The sequence below is a fragment of the Tyto alba genome, unplaced genomic scaffold (assembly GCF_018691265.1).
Source record: "Tyto alba isolate M040663 unplaced genomic scaffold, T.alba_DEE_v4.0 Super-Scaffold_1, whole genome shotgun sequence".
In the NCBI taxonomy this organism is placed as follows: Eukaryota; Metazoa; Chordata; class Aves; order Strigiformes; family Tytonidae; genus Tyto; species Tyto alba.
The window spans coordinates 19,190,598-19,212,698 of record NW_024881261.1 but is presented as its reverse complement, the minus strand read 5'-3'; the positions used below and the strand labels follow the sequence as shown (position 1 = coordinate 19,212,698).

At 35.6% G+C, this 22,101-nt stretch overlaps 1 protein-coding gene across 1 annotated transcript in view; it reads left to right on the top strand.

Moving 5' to 3' along the window:
* The window catches only part of TNKS2 (tankyrase 2), a 36,586-nt gene that overhangs the window by 5,199 nt on the left and 9,286 nt on the right, over window positions 1-22,101 (top strand). The window contains exons 2-24 of the mRNA XM_032984150.2: window positions 1,050-1,274; window positions 2,251-2,346; window positions 2,661-2,697; window positions 3,012-3,087; window positions 4,410-4,504; window positions 5,691-5,757; window positions 7,432-7,618; window positions 8,504-8,625; window positions 9,137-9,228; window positions 9,315-9,393; window positions 10,416-10,587; window positions 11,292-11,371; window positions 11,770-11,915; window positions 12,334-12,499; window positions 12,799-13,018; window positions 13,952-14,061; window positions 14,789-14,977; window positions 15,775-16,027; window positions 16,664-16,746; window positions 17,347-17,467; window positions 20,016-20,113; window positions 20,765-20,839; window positions 21,846-21,951. Of these exons, the coding sequence (XP_032840041.2) occupies window positions 1,050-1,274; window positions 2,251-2,346; window positions 2,661-2,697; window positions 3,012-3,087; window positions 4,410-4,504; window positions 5,691-5,757; window positions 7,432-7,618; window positions 8,504-8,625; window positions 9,137-9,228; window positions 9,315-9,393; window positions 10,416-10,587; window positions 11,292-11,371; window positions 11,770-11,915; window positions 12,334-12,499; window positions 12,799-13,018; window positions 13,952-14,061; window positions 14,789-14,977; window positions 15,775-16,027; window positions 16,664-16,746; window positions 17,347-17,467; window positions 20,016-20,113; window positions 20,765-20,839; window positions 21,846-21,951 (2,895 nt within the window). The remainder of the gene's footprint in view (window positions 1-1,049; window positions 1,275-2,250; window positions 2,347-2,660; window positions 2,698-3,011; window positions 3,088-4,409; window positions 4,505-5,690; window positions 5,758-7,431; window positions 7,619-8,503; window positions 8,626-9,136; window positions 9,229-9,314; window positions 9,394-10,415; window positions 10,588-11,291; window positions 11,372-11,769; window positions 11,916-12,333; window positions 12,500-12,798; window positions 13,019-13,951; window positions 14,062-14,788; window positions 14,978-15,774; window positions 16,028-16,663; window positions 16,747-17,346; window positions 17,468-20,015; window positions 20,114-20,764; window positions 20,840-21,845; window positions 21,952-22,101) is intronic.

Below are 22,101 nucleotides of genomic sequence, written 5' to 3'. Positions count from 1 at the left end.
AAGCAAAAGCCCTAAGTCATTCTGGCCTCTTGTGAAGATACTAGAGAAAACAGATAAAGTTTGATATCCTGGTTTATTTTCTGTTACATAAATGTGCAAAACACAGCTGAAATTAAACAACAGTAGCTATACAGTGGGCTTATAAGAGCAGTTACTTTATTTATGTTATGTTTCTAGCCCCAAATGTACAAGTGGGCTTATTTTTTTGCTCTCTATGAACTTGAATAACAGTTTTGTAAAAAAGTGCCTTGGAATGTATAAGAGAATTTTTGTGCTTCATTAATGATCAAATATTTATAATCATTTTAGACATCACTGAAAATAGACATTTTGAATATCTTTAAATTATAGTTGTGCATAGTCTCATGATAAATTTCTTCAATGGAGAATTGTTTCAGGTAAACATCTTAAATCTCTAAAGGTTTTTTTAAGTGATGGAAACTGTGTGCACATTATGTTAATTAATTCTTAGAAAGTGAATAGCCATGTTTCTAGTTTTAACCTGAGAACAGTGCTGCTTACTTGCTTTTGCTTTTTTTGAAAAACAAGCAATGTGTTTCTGTAAAATACTTTTCTTGCTATAGGAATCTTTCTTTAAAAGCTTAGAATATGAAATGTACATGCATTGGCTTGTAGCCAGTCTCATCCTTACTGCTCCCAGGGCTCATATATTGGTCCATCCACAAACCGGCTGTGGGTTGGCAGAGTATCATACAAAATATCATTTGGCTTAATAGCCATATGAAATGACTAAAAAAGGGGGTTTGTCAGTGTTTTGTTCTTTTTGTTATTTTTTCAAGAAGCTGTTGACTCATGGGAGCCCTATCAAGATACTAATTGTTCCAGTAATCTTGAATATTATTTTTCTACTGATTTTAATGTAATTTTTAGGGGTTTCAAAAACAGCCTTGGTATGTAAATGCTCCTTTAGTAAAGAATGACAGTTGTGATTGTTTAGAGTGGTTACTGTTATTTAAGTTGTTGTTTTAATCTGCATATGTGGGACAGGGAATTCACCCCACCCTGACACCTTTTCTCCTCTCTTCCAGGTTTTGGTCGGAAGGATGTAGTTGAATATTTACTTCAAAGTGGTGCCAATGTCCACGCGCGAGATGATGGAGGCCTTATTCCTCTTCACAACGCTTGCTCTTTTGGTCATGCTGAAGTTGTCAATCTTCTCTTGCGGCATGGTGCAGATCCTAATGCCCGAGATAATTGGAATTACACTCCCCTTCATGAAGCTGCCATTAAGGGCAAAACAGATGTCTGCATTGGTAATTTTCTCCCACTCTTCTTGTGACTGACTCATTTCTTTTCACTGTGAAAAATCAAGAACATTTAAAGATGGTTTTTACTCAGGTGAAGCTATGGCTGGTATAAGGATTAAAACTAAAAATCTTTCATAAACTTAAATTCATATGCCAGTCTTCTAATAAACAAGTTTTTAGATACATTTTTGGTAATTGCCTAAGTATAAAGTTTCACATTGACATCATGGGAAAAGAGCTTTAGAGTGACATGATGGAGCTAGATTCCCTTCTACTTCAACCTAGACTCTTACGCTGCCTTCTGCTGCTACTTGCGCTACAGTGAAAAGAACAAAACTGGTTTTATGAATTCATTCTGTCGCTATGTAGTAGTAATGTTAATTTGGTTAAGGATAGGAGCTAAACTTCAATTATATTGACCACTTGTTTTGTCTACACAGTTCTTAAGAGTCAGGAAGAGATAGGAAGTTAGATATGTGGTCAAGAAACTAATTTTTTGATTGTGTGGTTTGCTCTCATTTACTTTACTACGGAGCACATCTGGAGGGTTGTGTATACAATATTGCCTGTTTGGCCCCAATATGAGTGCAAGATGCATGTCCTCCTACTGCTGTGTACAGTTTAGGGCACAGTCACTTGTGGATTTGAGGCAGCATGCTCTGAATCTGGTGGTAGCTGCTGTTTTTTGTGGTGTCAGCCACACAGTCTTTCAACTGAGACTGCCTCCTGCCAGTCTGTGACTGTTGCATTTATGCTCTGCCTTTTTTTTTTTTTTTTTTCCACAAAATGTGTCTAGGCATGTTTCAGTGGTTAAACTGTTCACAGGTGACATTAAGGAATTCTGACATTAAAAATTTGAGAGGGTAAGTTAGGATCAGTACCTGGATGTTTATTTTGTTGCTTGTGGCTTACAGAAATGATAGATCTCATAAGTCTTGTCTTACAGAATTGTTTTGTCATGGAAAACTTTGTCATTTTCTAGTACTGCTGCAGCATGGTGCTGAACCAACCATCCGGAACACAGATGGAAGAACAGCTTTGGATTTAGCAGACCCATCTGCAAAAGCAGTGCTGACTGGTAGGTGATAATCTTTAGATTATGTTATGTCTAATAACAGTCAAATAAATGTAATACAGTATTTTTGGTTTTGTCTTTCTGATATTACTTTAACTTCTCTCTGTTTAATAATTCTAAATAGAAATTACCATATGGCTTTCATCTCAGTCATGGAATGTGTTCTGGATAAACAGCTTATTGTGCTAGTTAAGTAATGGACTGTCAAATTTTTAGCGCATATGTTCTCTAAAATTTTGGAAGAGGAGTATAAGTAGTGAACTTCATGTATATAAATACTTATTTAACAACTAAAGAAACTCCCTTTTGTCTTCCAGGTGAATACAAGAAAGATGAACTCTTAGAAAGTGCCAGGTATGCATGTTTGGAAGATACCTGGAATTTAGTTACGTTTTCAGAATTGTATGTAATTAATATATATATATATTGGCTTTTGAGCTGCCATTCCACCTAGATGCTAAGCTTCGGCTGTTATCCGAGAATAAAGCTACAAAAACAGTTATATAAATGCATTTTCGCTTTTCTTTTAATGCTGGCAATACAGAAGTGATTGTATTACTTCAGAACAGATCTGCTAAACATTATAGCAAGAAAAAATATAAAAACATAATAAGCTACTAAAAACTGGAATAAAAATAGTTCTGCCCATTTCATATCTTGTTTTTCAGGAGTGGAAACGAAGAGAAGATGATGTCTCTTCTTACACCATTAAATGTTAACTGTCATGCAAGTGACGGCAGAAAGGTATTTTTGTGTAAAGCCCAGTTAAAATTAGTTCACTCTTACATGTTTCACAGTATTTTTTTTGACCAGATTTTAAGCATGTTAAACATAAAATCTATTTTCTTTAATATATGTGGGAAAATAAGATTGTACCTCTCTAGCAGCTAGCTGATTTTTTGTTTGTTTTTTAACCTTAAAAGGACTGTGTAGGTATTTACATCTAGGAGCAATAAACAGACACATTTTCAGTTGGAACTTCTGCTTGACATTCACAGCTGCAGTAATAAAGGAGGAATGCCTTTTCATAGATTCTTGTTGCTGTCACAAACAGATAGACACAGGCCCCTTATGTGCCATATGCTCTCGGCAAGTTACCACTGCTGTTTCAGAAACAAGTCATTCATCACTATAAGTATTGGTAAAGAACTATATGAAGAACATTCAAAATCTCCATGCTAAAAATTCCTGATAATCTCCTGGCTTCAGCCCCTAGCCTACCAAAGGTTCAGATTATTGAGTATCAATTTTTGTCATCCTCAGTGTTCTCATTAAATATGTGTACTCATTCACTTAGGTTTTGTTCAGATGAGTTTCCATGTTTAAGGCTTTGTGGTAAGATATTGGGATATGCAAAACACTTATGCATCTCTTTTTTATTATCTTCTAATTATGAGGCTCATCCTCTAGGAACTGTATAAATCCAGGTCAGTTGATGGATTTGTAAACAAAGAGGATAAGATTTCTCTTCACTAATTTGTAGTTCAGCCCTTGGTGCTGCTGCTGAGTATGCTTGAGTTGATTTCCTAGTAAAGATCATAGAGCAGTTACCCAACTGTGCTGTGGAAGGTGAGAATTTAGAAAAGAAGATTAAGTTTCCCGTGCACCCCACTAACTGCATTCACAGATGTAAATAACAATCTCTGTCAATAATTTCTAAATGTAATCTGTTGATTGGCAGGGAGACCTCTTTATAGTTTAGTGGTCATTGTTTCTAATAGCCATCTTATTTCCCCTTTCACATGGGACGTAGTCTGTCTCAGGAAAGTATAGTTATGGTAGGCTAAAAGACAAAAATGGACTGCAGAAGTCAAAAATCCTTTAGGGAGGAGAATTGTATTAATGATGGAATAAATTCAGGATTTGTGTTTATGATAACTGCAAGAGTAGTTGGTAAACAACATAGTTATCAAATGTCTGATTCAAGCACGCTGTTGGTTTTTTAACTGTTGCAAGTACTTTATGGACTTCAGTAATTACTACTGTTAACCAGTTTTGAAATAAATAAATATAAAATCAACCCTTGATTTTGTGTTACTAATTACTTCTACATTCTGTCCTTTCAGTCTACTCCTTTACATTTAGCAGCTGGGTATAACCGTGTAAAAATAGTGCAGCTCTTACTGCAACATGGGGCTGACGTACATGCTAAGGATAAAGGGTAGGTTCGTTTTTCCTTTGTTCAGAATAAACGTGATTTGTTAAAAATTTAGATGAAGTAAAGAATAGTTAGTATTACTATTTCAGCCATTAAGAATTTCTAACTGGAGACCATTATGCTATCTTTAACCTTTCTCTTATGACAAAAATACAGTGCGTACAGGCTTAAGACTTGTGAATCAGTAGAAACCAAATTGATGTCACAACAGAACATACTGCCTTTTAGGTATCACTAGCCAAATTAATATCTCTTGTTTAATAAAATACATTCATACACCACTGTGAAATCAGCAAATATTTCCATGGTTGAGTCAATCCTAATTTTCTTTCTATTTTTAAGTTTCTGTGCTTCTTTTTGCAAAGAATGTGGTAAAAATTGAAGATCTATTTCCCAGAGGTTTTATTTGGGCTATGTTTTTAAGCCTTTGGGTGTTACGTGAGGAAATGTAGTGAAATCTAGACATGCTGAGTTTATTTAGTTACATAAAATATAATAAAACCCGTGTTTTTATGTACATTAAAGATTATGGAAAACGAGCTCTTATTCCTCCTTTTTCCCGGGTTCACTTTACAGCTACATATATAGCTGCCTGATCAGACAGCTTTAATTGTCCCCTTGGAGCTGGAATTCACTTCTGTCATTTCTCCCTTACTAGCCCACAGTGAAAGGATTCATTTTGGGCAATTTCTCACTTGCTCCTAAGATCACTGGGTTTAAGAGAGTATGAAACTGACTTTAAAAACTCTAGCTCTGCTGTTACTGTAGAATATTGTACAATTACTTAAACATTAGCCAGTAAGACTTTAGTTTCCAAGGGAGAAGATAAGATTACAGCAATGTTCTTGTGAAAAAGAAAATAATTAATGTCACTCCTGAAAATCCCCTGCAGCTACTTCTTCCTGCTTAGGGTTCTGAGTCTGATCAGAACCATTTCGTTTGCAGTAAGATGGTGCAATTAAATTCTCATCTTTGATTATTTTACATGTTTATTTTTCTGAAAAATCCCAATGGAATTTTCTGGGTTCTTCAACTTCTTATTTCCCCTCAACTTCATTTGGACATCTCTGATATTATTTTTGTAAAATGTTCAAGGTGCAACATAGTACCGTTTGTAATGTTATAGATGCATTTGGAATTGAAATATGCATACTAAAATAATTATCCTCCCCTTTTCTCTCCTATATAGAGATTTGGTGCCACTTCACAATGCTTGTTCCTATGGTCATTATGAAGTAACAGAGCTTCTAGTAAAGGTTGGTCTTTGAAGAGATTAAATTGTGTATTATTAAATAAGAACAGCTTATAATGGACTGATGCAAGTTGCATATTTTTTTAAATTTGTACTTAGGTTTACAAAATTTAAAGAATTATAGATTGCCTTTGTTCTACATGTTAGTTAGCGATCATTAAGCTGGAGCTACTGAATCTTCTTCTTGCAAGGAGGCTTTTTCCTTATAAATGTGCTTTCTGTTTTTAACTCTCTCTGCTCCAAAGTTTAATGTTTTTGTACCAAGGAAGTGCTTTTTGTCTCAACCGTCCCACTCTCACCCAAAAAAACCCCCTCAAAAACAGCAATATTGTGAGTTTGTCAATAGAAAAATATTTGAGAAGACAGAGTATTAAGAGGTTTTTGACAAGAATACTGGTAAAGATTGTAAATGTTTTAAAATTAGAGTAATCAGTCTCGCGAGGGAGTGAACTTTACAACATTAATTCTGTCCCTGAATTGTAGCCTTCACCCCAAAGAAAGAAAAAGGTGTCAGTTTTCCTAACGTAAGTGAACTCTCAGAACTGAAGTGTCTTACCTGAATTTTGTTAATCTTGAAGATAAAGTATGATGCACATTAAATTAGTGGCTCGAAGTGTGTCCTGCAAAAATCTGTGAATGTTGTCCACCAAGGGACTTTTGAACTGTGCCCATTCTCAGCTGCTGTAGCAAGTCATGATCATTGTAATAGCTGAGGGTGTTCTGTTAGATAACACTAGATGTTTGGGTGATCAGGGAATAGCTGTTGTTGCTCTATCCTGTGTCTCAGTCCCCACTAATTCCATGTGTTTTTGTATTTAGCAAAAATTAAGTAAAAAATTACTGAGAAAAAAAAAAAAACATATATTGTAATACATATAAAAAGCCAAGATTTTTTATATACTTCAGAAGCCAATTGTAAAGTGAATCTTTACAGCTGTGGTACTAGACAAAAAAAAAACGTCTTGCCTAGACACTATTGCATACCTTAAGACTTAAGCTAGAGTTGTATTCCCTGTTGGATTTCTGCTCCAGTGAATTTTGAATTATTTTTTTGCAAAGCATTACAGCTTTAACAGGAGCAATGTGAAGAAGTATGTCCTACCAGACCTGCTTACAGATAGAGCTCAAGGTGCATGCATAATGTCACTGGAGAAGAATTACACAGCTACTAATCATCCAAAAGTATTACAGAGTATTACTTAAATTAAGTCAACTTGGAGTGCGTATCTCCTCCTAGATACTTTGACATTCATATCTTGCGGGGTATTCACAGAACATGTATTTATCTCAGTGCAACTGCTTGCTCTAGACTTTTTCTAGAGCAGAAAGAAACAGGAGCTTGTTCAAAGGTGATTTGGAGTGTATGAATTAGGCTCTTTCTCCAATTTGACCTGTAGCAGAGGTACTCTTCCTTTAGAGACGCTGGAGAAGACCTGAAGAGACTAGCCTGCCTTTGGCTTCTTTGAATGTACCTATGAGACACTGGGATTAAAAACTGCAATGTGCTGAAATGTTGTATATTATTGAAAATGAAAGTCTGGAGAATGTCATGGATACAGTTTGCATACAAGCATTGATTTACTTATTTTAAGTCTATTGTGTTGAAACTAATGAGAGAAGTCTTTTTCTAATTATCTGGTTTTGATATTGCATCTTTTTTACCTCTTTCCCTTTCAAGCATGGAGCATGTGTGAATGCAATGGATCTGTGGCAATTCACCCCTCTGCATGAAGCAGCTTCTAAGAACAGGGTGGAAGTATGTTCTCTTTTGTTAAGTTATGGTGCTGACCCAACACTGTTGAACTGTCACAACAAAAGCACCATTGATTTGGCTCCAACACCCCAATTAAAAGAACGATTAGCATGTGAGTATAAAGTAAGATCAATTCTACAGTTAGAGATTGTAATGTGTACTTAGGTTCCCTAGACACTGACCTGCTGGAAATAAGGTTTGGAAAATGCTTACACGTTCCAAGCAATTGTGCAATGTTGGACAGTACGTTTCAGTGCTTATAATTTGAGATTGCTAGATTTTCAGAACATAGGCATTTAAAATAATGTCAGTTTTATAATCATGTGGTTGTGATGCGGTTTGTAGCTTTTCCTCCCTGAATACATGCTTTCCCTCATGACCTTGCCAGTACACTTTAATTTTCCGTACTTGCTCCTGTCATTGCATCAAGACTGTTGAAATACTCATTTTTATTCCCCTGTGTTTTGTTTAAAGAAAATAAAATGCATAACTGTTTAGAATGCTGAATATGTTTGAGTATGCCACAATCACTGAAAGTTCAAAGAAATTGAGGAAAGACATTGATTTTTGTCCAGCAAACTAAGGAGTTGAAAAGAATGCCCTTGAGTGGTCAGACAGTAACTTTCTGGGATATGTACAAAAACTATCAGTAAATAATGTTAGCGTCTAGAAAGGTCAGAAGCTGAGATTTATATATGCTTGAATTGGTACATATGCAAAGAGAGGAACTTAGGACAGTGGTGAGTGAAATAGATCTTGTTTAGCCAGTTTGGATATCTCTGGTTTTGGTTTAGAAACAATGTGCATTCCTGTTGTGTTTTGACTTAGCTAACAAGTGTCTGTCCAGTGATGTAAAAGCTTAAGTCTGGGTTGGAAATGTCTGCACCATGGTCTGTTGAATAAAATTAACATTTTTATATAACTGAAAGAAAATCCTCTTGATCCTTCTCAAATTAAGGAGTGTAACCTTATGGTATATATTTATTTATTTTTAAAGATGAATTCAAAGGTCACTCACTGCTGCAGGCTGCAAGAGAATCAGATGTAGCTCGTATAAAGAAACATCTTTCTTTGGAGACAGTGAACTTCAAGCATCCTCAAACACATGAGACAGCATTGGTAATATCTCAGAATTTATTAATTACTTTGCATATATTGTGGCTGACCTAAACACACTAGGTAATAGTTTAGAACTAAAAATTTCAGTGTCAAACAGTGTAATTCAGAGCAGCCTGGAATATCCAGTGTCTAGTTAAACAGATAACATTGGCTAATATTTTGTTCTTAAGGTTAATATTAAGACTAGTCTAAATTGCCTGTTCAATTTAGGTTGTCTGAATGACTGTTTTTCTGTAGAATGGTCTGGTTTTAACCAACAGCAGCCTACGTATGTTAACTTTGTAAAGCTTGAAGGTTTTCACCAATTATTGGAGAAGGAGCTCTGGAAAATACCAGAGTTAGAACCAAAAGCCCACATGGAATCTCCCGAATTAGTAAGCTTCTACATGTTTTGGGTTTTTTTTCTGTTGACTTAGCACACAACCAGCTCTTAACTGCCAGCTGATCAGCAAGCAGTAAAACCTGTGTATTGCTAGCTAGTTGCTAATGCTACAATTTTTAATGTTCTCAGCACTGTGCTGCTGCATCTCCATATCCTAAGAGAAAACAAGTATGTGAATTGTTGCTGAGGAAAGGAGCCAACATCAATGAAAAAACAAAAGAGTAAGTGGTTACAAATGAATACTCCTAAGTGTTTGTTTACTAGATTTTGCAAAATACATTTTTGATTTTTTTTTTCTTTCTTAAAGCTTCTTGACTCCTCTGCATGTGGCATCAGAAAAGGCTCATAATGATGTTGTTGAAGTAGTTGTGAAACATGAAGCTAAGGTATGAGTATTCATGCTTTTTTTTTTATTATTAAGGTTTGCCTGTTATATAGGCTTTCACACAATGAGAAAGGATAGCTGAGTAGACAGACTTTTCTAAAATAATTAATTTTGGAAGGTTGTCAGTTATACACTTAAGACAAAGGCCATCAATCCATCAGTATATTGAGGCATCATCGTTGTGGTCCTATTGTCTAAGAAGTACAGATGTAGTTCTTCTCACTGAGATCTTGTGGTGTCTTATTCAGTGCTTCATTATCCAGCAGTAGTAATGAAATGCTTAAGGAAAAAAAAAAATAAGGGATATATATGAACAACAAGAAGCTAGAGTTAACTGTATAACAGGTAGACTTTACGTGGTGTTGTGTGCAGTAAAAATTACAGTGAAGGCAAAATGTTAATTCATAACATAGTGTTTAGTTCAAATTTCCACGAAAATAAAAAGTGGAGAGGTGATCATCTCTTTAATGCTTGAATCCTCCAAAACTATGAGTTGAATCTCTCTCTCATGGAAATTTGATTACAGCCCGACTGCTGTGTTTTTTCCAAAGCAATGATCAAAACCAGAGGAACAGTAGAGAACACAAGTAACCTTTGGGTGCAGAGTTTTAAGTTGTTAAATATGCCTTGACTGAAACACCTAGAAAGTCTTCAGTCTGAAAAATCACAATAAGCCAATGCAGGTAAAAGCTGTTCTATGTGTTTGCACTGAGGATTTGTGCTGCTATGAGTAAAATAACAGCTTGCTTCTGTATGTGGTAAAATTGCTGTAACTGTTTACACTGGATTATCCACATGCCTTTAAAAGGGGCCTGCCTGTTCTTCCTCAGTAAGTGTAGTTACAACTCTATGAACTGCTTTGGTTTAAATTTTATCTTTTGAAATGTCACAGCCTTTGGAGATGTGCTGACTATGTTCTTTTAATTAAAGTAAGAAGAATGCTTGCGAAATTCTCCCCATCAGCAATAAAACCAGCTTTAATACTAAGTTTTGATGGTGATATTTCTTGTCTGTTATTTTTAGGTTAATGCCTTAGATAACCTTGGCCAGACCTCTCTTCATAGAGCAGCACATTGTGGTCATCTTCAGACGTGCAGATTGCTGTTGAGTTCTGGATGTGATCCTTCCATTGTGTCTCTTCAGGGCTTTACAGCCTTACAAATGGGGACTGAAAGTGTGCAACAGCTACTGCAAGGTATAACTGTTTTATTCAAGATCCACTTCTGAAGTAATGTGGTGCTGCACTTGTCATTTCAAGTGCTGTCAAGGAATAATAGTGAACACAAGTCAAAAAAAAAAAAAAGTCCTTTCTACAAAAGACAGTACTGGGTTGTGCAGTTCTTATTGCACAACCATGTCCACAGAGAGTGCCTGCTCTAGGTGTAGTTAACAATATCATTTACTCTGTAGTATTCAGCTACACAGATTGTCAGAGAGGCTCAGAATGTTTCCCCGTATAGTCACCGGGAATAATTTTGGAAAATTCCTGGTGTAGGCAGGGGGGAGTCTTCTAAGTAGAAAATGAGTTTCAAAGGCAAAAAATGGCTGCTTTGCATTTGTGAGTAGGGACAACAGGGTACATGGATTTTCAAGAGTAAGATTTGGACATTATACACATAGACTGCATCAGGAAGCTTAGCTAATTCTGAAACTGAAATAGGAATATTTAGTTGGTTTCACAGTACTTCAAGATGGACAGGAAGCATGTTGCTAAAGGCAACTTTGGAAGCACTGTTAGAGCTAATAGCTACAATAGATAGTAAGAAAATACAAAATTTGTCTATAATTGGTTAACTTTTTTTTAAGGGAAATACTTGAAATATCCAAATGATTTCCTATCGTAACAAATTCCGTCATCTACATACACTTGCCTGTTATGCAACTTTATTTATTTTGCAGAAGGTATCCCATTAGGTAATTCTGATGCAGATCGACAGTTGCTGGAGGCTGCAAAGGCTGGAGATGTGGATACTGTAAAAGTAAGCTTAAACCTGTCTGAAAAACAAGAGGAAGCTGTAGCACAAACTATCATTTCTCAAAACAGTCTATCAGACAGCCCTTCGCTGACTGTTCTGGAGTTGTGATACCTTTTATAAAACCTTTGTATTGTGCAAATGCTACAGATGAAAAAATGTAATGTTCACCACCGCCAGAAGTTTGTCTTATATAAAAGCGTAAATGAGAAGTCACAGGTGTGGATTTATGAGGAGGGAGTATTTAATTTTTTTTTTCTTGGGACACAATCTATGAAAAGTAAATGTTTTATGTAAAAATAGATGAAGAAATAAATTTTATTTTTAATGAAACCAATTTTTCAACTTAAAAGTGTGTCAACACTATATGTAGTGATGTATGTTTTGTTTTGGGAATTTCACAGAAACTATGTACAATTCAGAGTGTGAACTGCAGAGATATTGAAGGACGTCAGTCTACACCACTTCATTTTGCAGCTGGATATAATAGAGTATCCGTTGTCGAATATCTTCTTCAGCATGGAGCTGATGTGCATGCAAAAGATAAGGGGTAAATACTCAAATGTATGTTTTCTTGGCATTTGTAATTGCTAATACCTGTCAGCTCTTGAATATTGCTAGCTGATAAGCATCGCACCTTTCTTCAGGCATTTAAATTTTTGTTTTCATGGAAAGTTCTGTCAGAATCAAGATGTTCAGATTATCCACAAAAGCATTTTGCAGTACTTGAGACTAGAGCATCAAGAATTTCTCTGGCCCCGTGTTTTTACTTCTCTTCAGTGCCACTGCTGATTGTGTGTCTACCACTTTGGCAGTAGATACTCCTACTATATTAGACTTGTGGAAAATTTTTTTTTTTTTTAATATTTTTGTTACGGTTTGATGATTGAAGGTGCATTGCATTTTAAGGTTATAAAAAAGACCCAATTTTTAAAGATAATTTTTCTCTTTTTTTTTTTTGTTTTCAGAGGACTTGTCCCTTTACATAATGCTTGCTCATACGGTCACTATGAAGTTGCAGAACTTCTGGTTAAACATGGTGCAGTTGTCAATGTAGCCGACTTGTGGAAATTTACTCCCTTGCATGAAGCTGCAGCAAAAGGAAAATATGAGATTTGCAAACTCCTGTTACAGGTATTACATATGCTTATGAGAAGTTACTTGCTTTTCTTTCTTGTTCAGTCTGAAATGTGATTGGACTTCTTTGAGAAACTGATTTGTGTTTTGTCATTTCTAAATGATAGTAGTTAAATGTATGTTTTCAGTAAAATGGATACTATTAGCAACCGTTGTCCTTTCTCACACAGTAAATGGAAGACTCTCTCTAAAGGATTTGAATATGTCAGAATATTTGCTCAATAAGGCATCAGATGCATAAGATCCAATATGTTTATTCTACTTACATACTTGTCACCTGTTTTTTATGTACACAGCATGGAGCTGACCCTACAAAGAAAAACAGAGATGGAAATACTCCTCTAGACCTTGTTAAAGATGGTGATACTGATATTCAGGACCTACTTAGAGGAGATGCAGCTCTACTAGATGCTGCAAAGAAAGGTTGTTTGGCCCGAGTGAAAAAGCTGTGTTCACCTGACAATGTCAACTGTCGGGACACTCAAGGACGGCATTCAACACCACTACATTTAGCAGGTCAGTGTTTCAGTTAACTGGTTTGATCAGAGTTACTGGTTCCTGTGGCTGAACTTTCTGTAATTAAGGAGGTTTAAATTATAGCTTCAAGCTAGAGGATTACATATTTTTTCTTTAAAAAAAAAAAAAAAGAAAATTAGTATTTTATTGTCCTGGTTGGGGCTGGGCTAGAGTTCCTGTTGGTCTGGCAGCAGGAGTGCTGCAGCACCCTGAGACCCCAGGGGCTCCCCAGGTCCCAGTGCCCTCACCTGTGTGCGGGGGCGGGGGGAGCACAGCTGGAGGGCTGGGCCCCGATTGGCCGATAGTCCATGTCATGTGACATTGTGCTCACTATATAAAGGCAGGAGAGGGCCGGGAGAGGCTGCCACTTCTGGGAGTGTGGCTGTGGGGCCTTTGTGTTTGGGATCGCTGGCCAGGAGCAGGCGGGTGTCGGTCGGCGGGTGGTGAGCAGCTGTATTGTACATTACCTGTTGATACTGCTGTCAGTGTATTATTCTGTTACTATTATTAGACTGTTCTTATCTCAACCCGCGAGTCTCCCTTTGCCCCTCCGATTCCCTCCCCATTCCCAAGTGGGGGGAGGGTGGGTGAGCGACTGTGTGGCATTTAGCTGCTGAGTAGGCTCAAACCACAACATTTATGCATATTCATCTTATGTTCCTCTTCTAAACTATTTAATGACTTTAATTTCCTGTTCTCTCTAGCCAAAAAGGGTCTTTTATTGTTTATCGACAGAGGTTTTAAAACCAAATACTCTTAAATACAGTTAAGCGTCCTCTCTAATAGGTAATGCACTGTCATCACAGGGATTGACATCTTAACTTTCAAGTAATTTAAGTGAATTACTACTTTTCTACAGCCTGTTGAGTTGTTTTGTTTTGGTTTGGTTTTTTTAATATGTTCTGTCTGTTGTGTCCTTTTGCAACCTTCCAGCTGGCTACAACAATTTGGAGGTTGCAGAGTACCTGCTACAGCATGGAGCAGATGTGAATGCACAGGATAAAGGAGGTTTGATTCCTCTGCATAATGCAGCATCTTACGGGGTAAACATCTCAAACTTTGAGGCTTGCTTTATTAAAAAAAAAAAGTGATAGATTTAATTGACAACATTGTGAGCCAATATTCTCTAGAAAGCTTCTGCCATTGAGTTGTAATGTCATCTTATTTGTAAAACCTAAAATGCAAAAAAAAAAAAAAAAATCTGTTATAGTCAGCTCATTGTATAGGTGGAGACTTGATTTTGTAAAATCATGGTTGGATTTTAAAGAATTGAGATTTCTGAGCATGAATGCTTAGAAAGCCAGCAGCCTGAAAGGTGTTCTCTTAAATGCACTTCCTTACCTGTGCCAGTTGAATTTATCGGCAAGATCTCATTTTTACTTATTTGGCTGGTGTTGAGACACCAGTTGTTTTTCTGGACTTCCTGGATCTTTGTGCTTGGATCAAGTCTTTAATCAAAACAGTTGAAGTACTTTCCAAACTGGAAGTTCAAATTCAGGGTTTTTTCCTTCAGATTCCCCTGGATTTGGGATTCTATTGTAGTCTATCCTTTTTTTCACAAGAGAGTAAATCTTAACTTTTTACTGGTATGTTATAGGTGAGGAAGAAAACAACTTGTTTCAATACTTGTTGTTGTTGTTGATCATAATTAAAAGTACATCTAAGAAAATGCAAAACAAGGATTACAGGGAAGTGTCAGAAATAGTTCTGAGATAACTTAACACAATGTGGTACCTTGGATTTATTTAACAGGTGTTTTTTATTTTCCAGCATGTTGATGTAGCAGCTTTACTTATAAAGTATAATGCATGTGTGAATGCTACTGACAAATGGGCATTCACACCTCTGCATGAAGCAGCTCAGAAAGGAAGGACACAGCTTTGTGCCTTGTTACTGGCACATGGGGCTGATCCTACTCTGAAAAACCAAGAAGGACAAACACCATTGGACCTGGTCACTGTAAGCAATGGGGCTGCTCTTAGGAAATCTGTACTTACCTGCCATTTGTGGCAGCTCATCTAAAAACTGCCCTTTAAAAAAAAAGTAGTAATATGGCAACTTCTTAAAATTTAAAATACTGTGGTTTCTCTGCTGTTTATATGTGCCTGATAAGGAAAGTCAGTAGAGCCTTTATAAACCTTCTTTAAATATTTTCTTGCTCAAAATTTCTTATTTCAAAATGCAGGGGGGGTGGAGAACAAAAAGGAGAAAAAAAAAAAAACACAAAAAAAAACCAAAAAAAAACCAACAACAACAAAAGGAATTCATGCTTATAATTTGATGCTTTTAATTCGATACTAATAGAAAAATTGTGGCAATAAAATGTAAGCAAACTTTGTAGCAACATAACTTTAGGAAACTATCTGTCAGTTAAGTTTTTAGCTCTAAGTGTTATAATACAATTCAAAGCTATACTCAGAGTAACTGTTTTGTTTCATAAATGCTGGTTGCCACTAGAAGCTTTTGTTAGTTCTTACTATAAAATGAATTCTGTTTAACTGTCCCTAAAGTTTTTTTTTAAATATTCCAGTCTTTTTACCTTATTACAGCTTTTATTTCTAAGCATTTTACAGTTTCATGTATGCTGTTAGCACAGAAGGCCATTTGTAAACTGCATTGTAAAATACATGTTTTTCCAATATGCATTGATTTATTTTGCCATGTACTTAGGAAGTCTGAAATAATGATAATGTGTTCTAGGACAAAATGCTGTGTAACAGTGTTCCTGTTCTGATAAGTTGTTTTCTGCTATTTAGGCAGATGATGTCAGCGCGTTATTGACAGCTGCAATGCCTCCTTCTGCCTTACCGTCTTGCTACAAACCTCAGGTTATAAGTGTGTCTCAGACTACAGGTTCTACAGCTGATGCCCTGTCTTCTGTTCCGTCCAGTCCATCCAGTCTGTCTGCTGCAAGTAGTCTTGACAACTTGTCTGGTAGTTTCTCTGAACTTCCTTCTGTTGTTGGTACAAACAGTGCAGAGGGAACTACTGTTCTGGAGAAAAAAGAAGGTGAGGCTTTCGCAGTTAGGAATGAATAACATTTTCTACCATATGGTAAAAAGAATACATAAGTGTGAAGTTTCCTACACAGTTACTATGACAGATGCAGTATCCCTACTCCTTATGATGTCGTTAATAAGGAACAGAAGTCTAAAGTCTTGTAGTATAAAATTTTAGTACTTGACCCTTACAGAATCTTTAAAATGTTCCTTTTTTTGCTGTACAGAACCAAAATGGTGAATTGTGTTTCAAAAGAGAAGTCAAACGAAATTTGGCTCCATACCAAGCAGTATTTTACTACAAACTTTATCTCATTTTTAAGAGGCCATTCTTAGATCAGATGTCTTGAAAAGGTTACTTCTGTAACATTTTAGTTCTCAAAATATTTTCTGTTTCTGGTAGGTAGTTAGTTGCTTATCTCATGGAGGCACAAAGACTGCTCTTGGAAGGACTAGAAATCTTAACAGTACTCGGGTAGATTAATTAATAGTTGCCACTGGTTAGCAATACAGATATTTATTCCCCATTTTCAGAAGACCAGGAATTTCTGTCTCTTTCTTTATTGCCACAGACAGTGTAAGATGTGTATGCTTTATTTTAAAGTATGTCTATGAATGTTCATTGTGAGTTTTTTTTCTCACTCAGTTTCAGGTGTAGATTTTAGTATAAATCAATTTGTACGGAACCTTGGCCTTGAACATCTAATTGACATATTTGAGAGAGAGCAGGTAAGTAGCGTAACTATTGCTGGATATTCAGCTAGAAAGCAAAGGAATAAATACTGACTCTTTAGAATAACATAATGAGACATTTAAAATGAGTGAATGTCAGAGGGAGTGGAATGAAGGAAAGGAGTGTAACTGGATTTTTTTTAAATGTTATATATAATATAAATATATATCAAAATATATATATAAAAAAAACTGGGGGCAATAATTATATCAGTTCAAGAGTGTAGGCGTGCTTTCTTTCAGCAGTATGAATGGTGGAGTAAATAAGTAGTCAGTGTTGATCAGTAATTTCTGGGTTTGTTTCTGTTGGCTTGAATACATCTAGAAAACTATTTCTCAGTCAGAAACATAATCCTTGCAAGCAATAAGAGTTACACAATTGCAGTTTGTAGGATATTTATTTAAAGACAAAAGTTTGGAGAAAACAGTTGAGTAAAAGTGAAGTATGAGAATAATACGATAAACTCTAATGTTCATGTTCTTTTCACACTTGTTTTTTATCTCAGCTATTGAGAGGTATATTTTCACTGTCATTGGCAGCTGTTTTAGTCTGTTTATGCTGTTATACAAAAAAAAATTATGTTCCCTTCATTATAGATAACACTGGATGTATTGGTCGAAATGGGACACAAAGAATTGAAGGAAATTGGAATTAATGCTTATGGCCATAGGCATAAAATCATTAAAGGAGTTGAAAGACTAATTTCTGGACAGCAAGGTATATACTTGTTTCAAATTATTATGTAATACTGCCTTTATAGAATCCATTTTTATAAATGCTTTAGATTATTCCAGATTGTATCTCATTTAAAAAGAAGTGATAATAACACTTATCCTAGAAAATAGCACTTCAAATTATATTAATATCTTTTGACTTGAAGCATAAGTGCTTTTATTTGTGATGTGAACTATTGTGAATCTTGCCTTTCAGTTCTCTAGTGTATTTTTTTTCATTGTAATCACTGTTTTGTGTTTACTTAGGTAAAGTGTAGATCTAGTGTAAAATGATTGTAAGCTTTTTGAGGTAGGGGAGTATTTATCTTCAGATTACTGGAGAACAGAACACATTTTCGATTGATGGGTTAGGGACTGTTTAGGTACTGTACCATTGGGTTCTGCAAAAGAATACTGTGTTTGCTCTCTCAGAAAGCCAACTGAAATTCTTACGTATACTTTTCTGTAAAAATACAGTTGGTGTTCTTCAGTGAACCAAAATTAACGTAACTGCTTTGTTTAACAGCTTCAGCTTGTATTGGAGTTTATGCTAAAGCCTCTTTATTTGTGCAGCACTGTTGATACCAGCACAATCTTGGGAACAGTATGCTTCATTTAACTATGGCGGCATAACAGACAAAAAAAAAAAAAAAAAAAAAAACACCCCAAAAAACCCACCACCACTTTTTTTTTCCTCCTTGTTTCACTGAAACATCACTTACTGTTGTCTTTCTATGTTTCATAGAAATTGAATGAATTAGTTAGAATTGGTAGGGGGGTTTTCCCCTCTTGAGACAGTCTGTGAATTCTCACTCTAAAATCTGTACTCCATAGTAATGAGTCACTATCCCAAGCTCTAAATTATTTTTTGCTCCTTAAAACAGTATTAACGAACCCTTAAGCTAATCCTTTTCCTAGTAATGAAGTATGTAAGTGAATCTTCAGAATTTTCTTGTCAGGTGTTTTTTGACAGATTTATTGAGTATTTTGGACAGAAGTTACTTTATGATGACATGTCAGCCTCATGTCCTGTTTGAGTTCTAAGTTTACATAACCAGTGATCATATACAGGTTTTACCTTCCAAGTAGGACTGATGTATTTTTGAACGTATGTATATCTGTACATATTTTAATATGTCTGTATATAGACAGAATGTCAAACATCTAAATCCCTCAAAACTCCCACCCCCATTCTTTCTAGACTCTTCCTGTCTTGCCATAAAAGGCCTGACATTTTTATTTGTAACATTAACTACAGGCATAAGTAATTCAACAGAATATTTGAACAGCTCTTGATTTTTTTTTTTCTAGGGTGTGTTTTTAGAGTGGGAAGGATTGTTGTTGTTTGGTTGTTCTGTCAATTTTCTATATCTTGCTGTTGTGCTCTTGCACTCAAGTATGTTAGCATTGGTATTTTGGCATCTCTTCTGAACACAGTATAGCCATTATTTCAAGGTTAGTAGGGCTTTTTTGGAAGAGCTTTATTTTGGTGCTTTCTTGCCAGAGTTTCTTGCTCCTGAACACTATTCCAGTTGCATACTGCTAACATTAGGCTCCTGACTGTGGATGAATCTGTAATTTCCCTTTTCCCCACATTATTCCTTTATAGAGAGATTATGACAGACCCGGCATCTAAGTTTGGTCACCTGCTAGTTGTCTGGGAAGGCTGAGGGCAAAGATACTCGATACACACTGTCTTTGTATTCTTATGCTCAGTAATTACATTCCTGTCACTTGCCAGTTCTGATTGAAGTCTGTATGTAAATCAGCAATGGATTCTGCATAAAAATCCAATTTTATTTTGCATATTTTAAATGATAGAAAAGTTCTCTTTAAGCGTTCAGTATCCTTCAAGTATTCAGTACCAGGTTCAGGCCTTTTAGCTTCACAGATGATCTTAGTTCTTTGGTCAGCTCTTTCTGCACGATCCATGGGAAAAATATTCCTACTGCATTAGCACTTCAAATCAGTTCTCTTGTTCATGATACCATTTCCATCAGTAGTCACAGACTGTACAGGGACAGGTAGCTCACTGTTTCCCTGCCTAGAGTTGAAATGAGCTCTTAAGCAAGCAACTGCTTATATACAGTTTCCCTGTCCTGTACCTAAACATACTGAGATAAGAACAGGCAAATGGGTTAGTGTGTCTGCAATGTTTATTCTTGTCGAGAGAATGATCTATCAGTATCCACAGATCAATAAAAATGATTGCCATTAATCTGCATCCATCTGCTGTTGTGTTTCTCATGGCATTTATAGTGTATGCATGATAATGTAGGAGTAGAGTTTATAAACACAGATGCTGAAAAAGTTTATTTGAAACCAGTGAAATTATTTGAGGGATCACACTTTGACATATGCAAAAACGTATGTGGCCGATGAAAAGCAATTACAATCATTGGTAATCTCTGCCTTAGCAGCTAACCTCTTTGTCTTGTAAATTGAATTTTGAGAAAACCGTCCCTTTAAAAAGAAAAATCTCTTACTGGTTAGCACTCCAGCAGTTTTAAAGCAGTTTCTGAAACTGTTCTTGTGTTTTGTTATATTTACAGGACTTAACCCTTACCTGACACTAAATACTTCTGGTAGTGGAACTATTCTCATAGATCTTTCTACTGAAGATAAGGAATTTCAATCAGTAGAAGAGGAGGTATGCCCTTCTTTGTAGTCTTTCAGTATTTTTGTTATTTCTATAAAGAAGTAGATAAAGAAGTATTGGTAGATAACAGTGCAATAAACATCTCTAAACCTAAGAAAAACTTGCATAAGGATACTTCAAATTCCAAACTTTGACTGCATCACTTATAAACTGTGCTCATGACCTCCATATTTTTTTTTCTTATGTTATCACTGCTTGTAGTATTTTTAAAATCTCTACTATATAGAAAAGTTCTTTGATATAACATACAAATTCTGTGCTACCAACTGCCTGTCTGTTATACACAGTTTTAAATCCCTTCCTTCCAAAGTGTCCTAATCACACAGGACAAAATTCTGAAGAAATGATATTCTAAATGGACTAGTGACAATATTTTTCAATTTGAAAACTAGACTGTGGGCTATTCAAGATAAGGTTTTAAAAAAAAAAAAAAAAAAATCATTAAACCTGTTTCCACAGGTCATCCACAAAATCTGTCATTACTTAACATACAGTCATTGCCTAAAATTTTCTTCTGTGATTTTTTTAAAGACAGAATTAGTTCCTTTGATTTCTTTTTTTTTTTTTTTGACTGTGTGGAGGATATATGTTTTGAATGTATTCTGAAACAAAGTGATCCTCCTTAAAATTCTTAATCTTCAGATGCAGAGTACTGTCCGAGAGCATAGAGATGGAGGACATGCTGGTGGAGTCTTCAATAGATACAACATCTTAAAGGTAGCTGTGGCATTTTTATGGTCAATGGTTACACCTTTAGAGTTTTGGCTGAAAAGAAAATGTCCATAAAATCTTCTACATTTGTGGTAAGATATGCTGTTCTGAGCCATGCACAGGAAAAAGATCATCTTCCATGGAAATTCAAAGAGTAAGATTATATGGAAAAACTGCTTATGGGTTAATAGTCACTAAACATTTTATGAGACATTGACATAGAAGGACCTCACAGGAAACTGCAGAATGGTTTAAGAAAAAGACAGAAGATTTTATGGGAAACAAAGGAAGATTTCTGTTGAGGAAATGGCAGGGCAGAAAACAGCAAGAAGTGAAGCATGGAAGTAAGAGTACATATTTTGGCTTGATATAATGCTGAAGAAGCTTAAAACACCAGCTAGTAGACAACCTTGCTTTAAATAGTTTAGTGGAATTTTGGTTTGCCCTTTTTTTTTAACCTGAAGAAATGTTTTTTTTCATTACAATTACAGGATTTTGATTTGAAAATAAGTACTAAGTTTTATTGTGAACTAATGTTACAGTTTCCCCAGTGGAATTGATAAAGTATTTCTGCACACATAAAGCTTTGTCAATGTCCAGCATACCTCTGCAGAGAGTATATAATTTACTTTCTTTTAAAATGCTCTAGAAATCTTTATGGAAGACACTTCCTAGTTTACTAGATGATCATTTTACTAATGGTTTGGCATCAAGCTGTGTTTGGAGTGATACTCAGGTAGGATTGTGACTAAGCCTGCTAAAATTAAATTAAGATGTATTGCTCAACAGATGTTTAAAATTAATTGATTCTTAATTAAGCATATAATTATTATTTACTTAAGTTATTCTACAACAATGAACTTCTGCAGCAAAAGTTAGAGAATTTATGTTTCATTGAGTTCTTGTTTAAGTGGCAGTGGAAGTGTACTGTGGTATAATAGGTTTAACATCTGTCAAGTAAAGGAAACGTATTCTCAGTTTCAGGGCAGAACTTATATTTTGACTGTTTCAGATTCAGAAAGTGTGCAACAAAAAACTGTGGGAAAGATATACTCACAGGAGGAAGGAGGTCTCTGAAGAGAATCATAACCATGCTAATGAAAGGATGCTGTTTCATGGTGAGATACTGAAATGCACCTTATGAACTCATTTCACTGTCAGCACTTTAATGGAGGGTTTCTGCTGGCTCAAACAAAGTAAATTTTCTCAGTGGAAATAGGTTCTAGGGTTTGCATGACTTTACATGAACAAGCGTTTGTATATGTCGC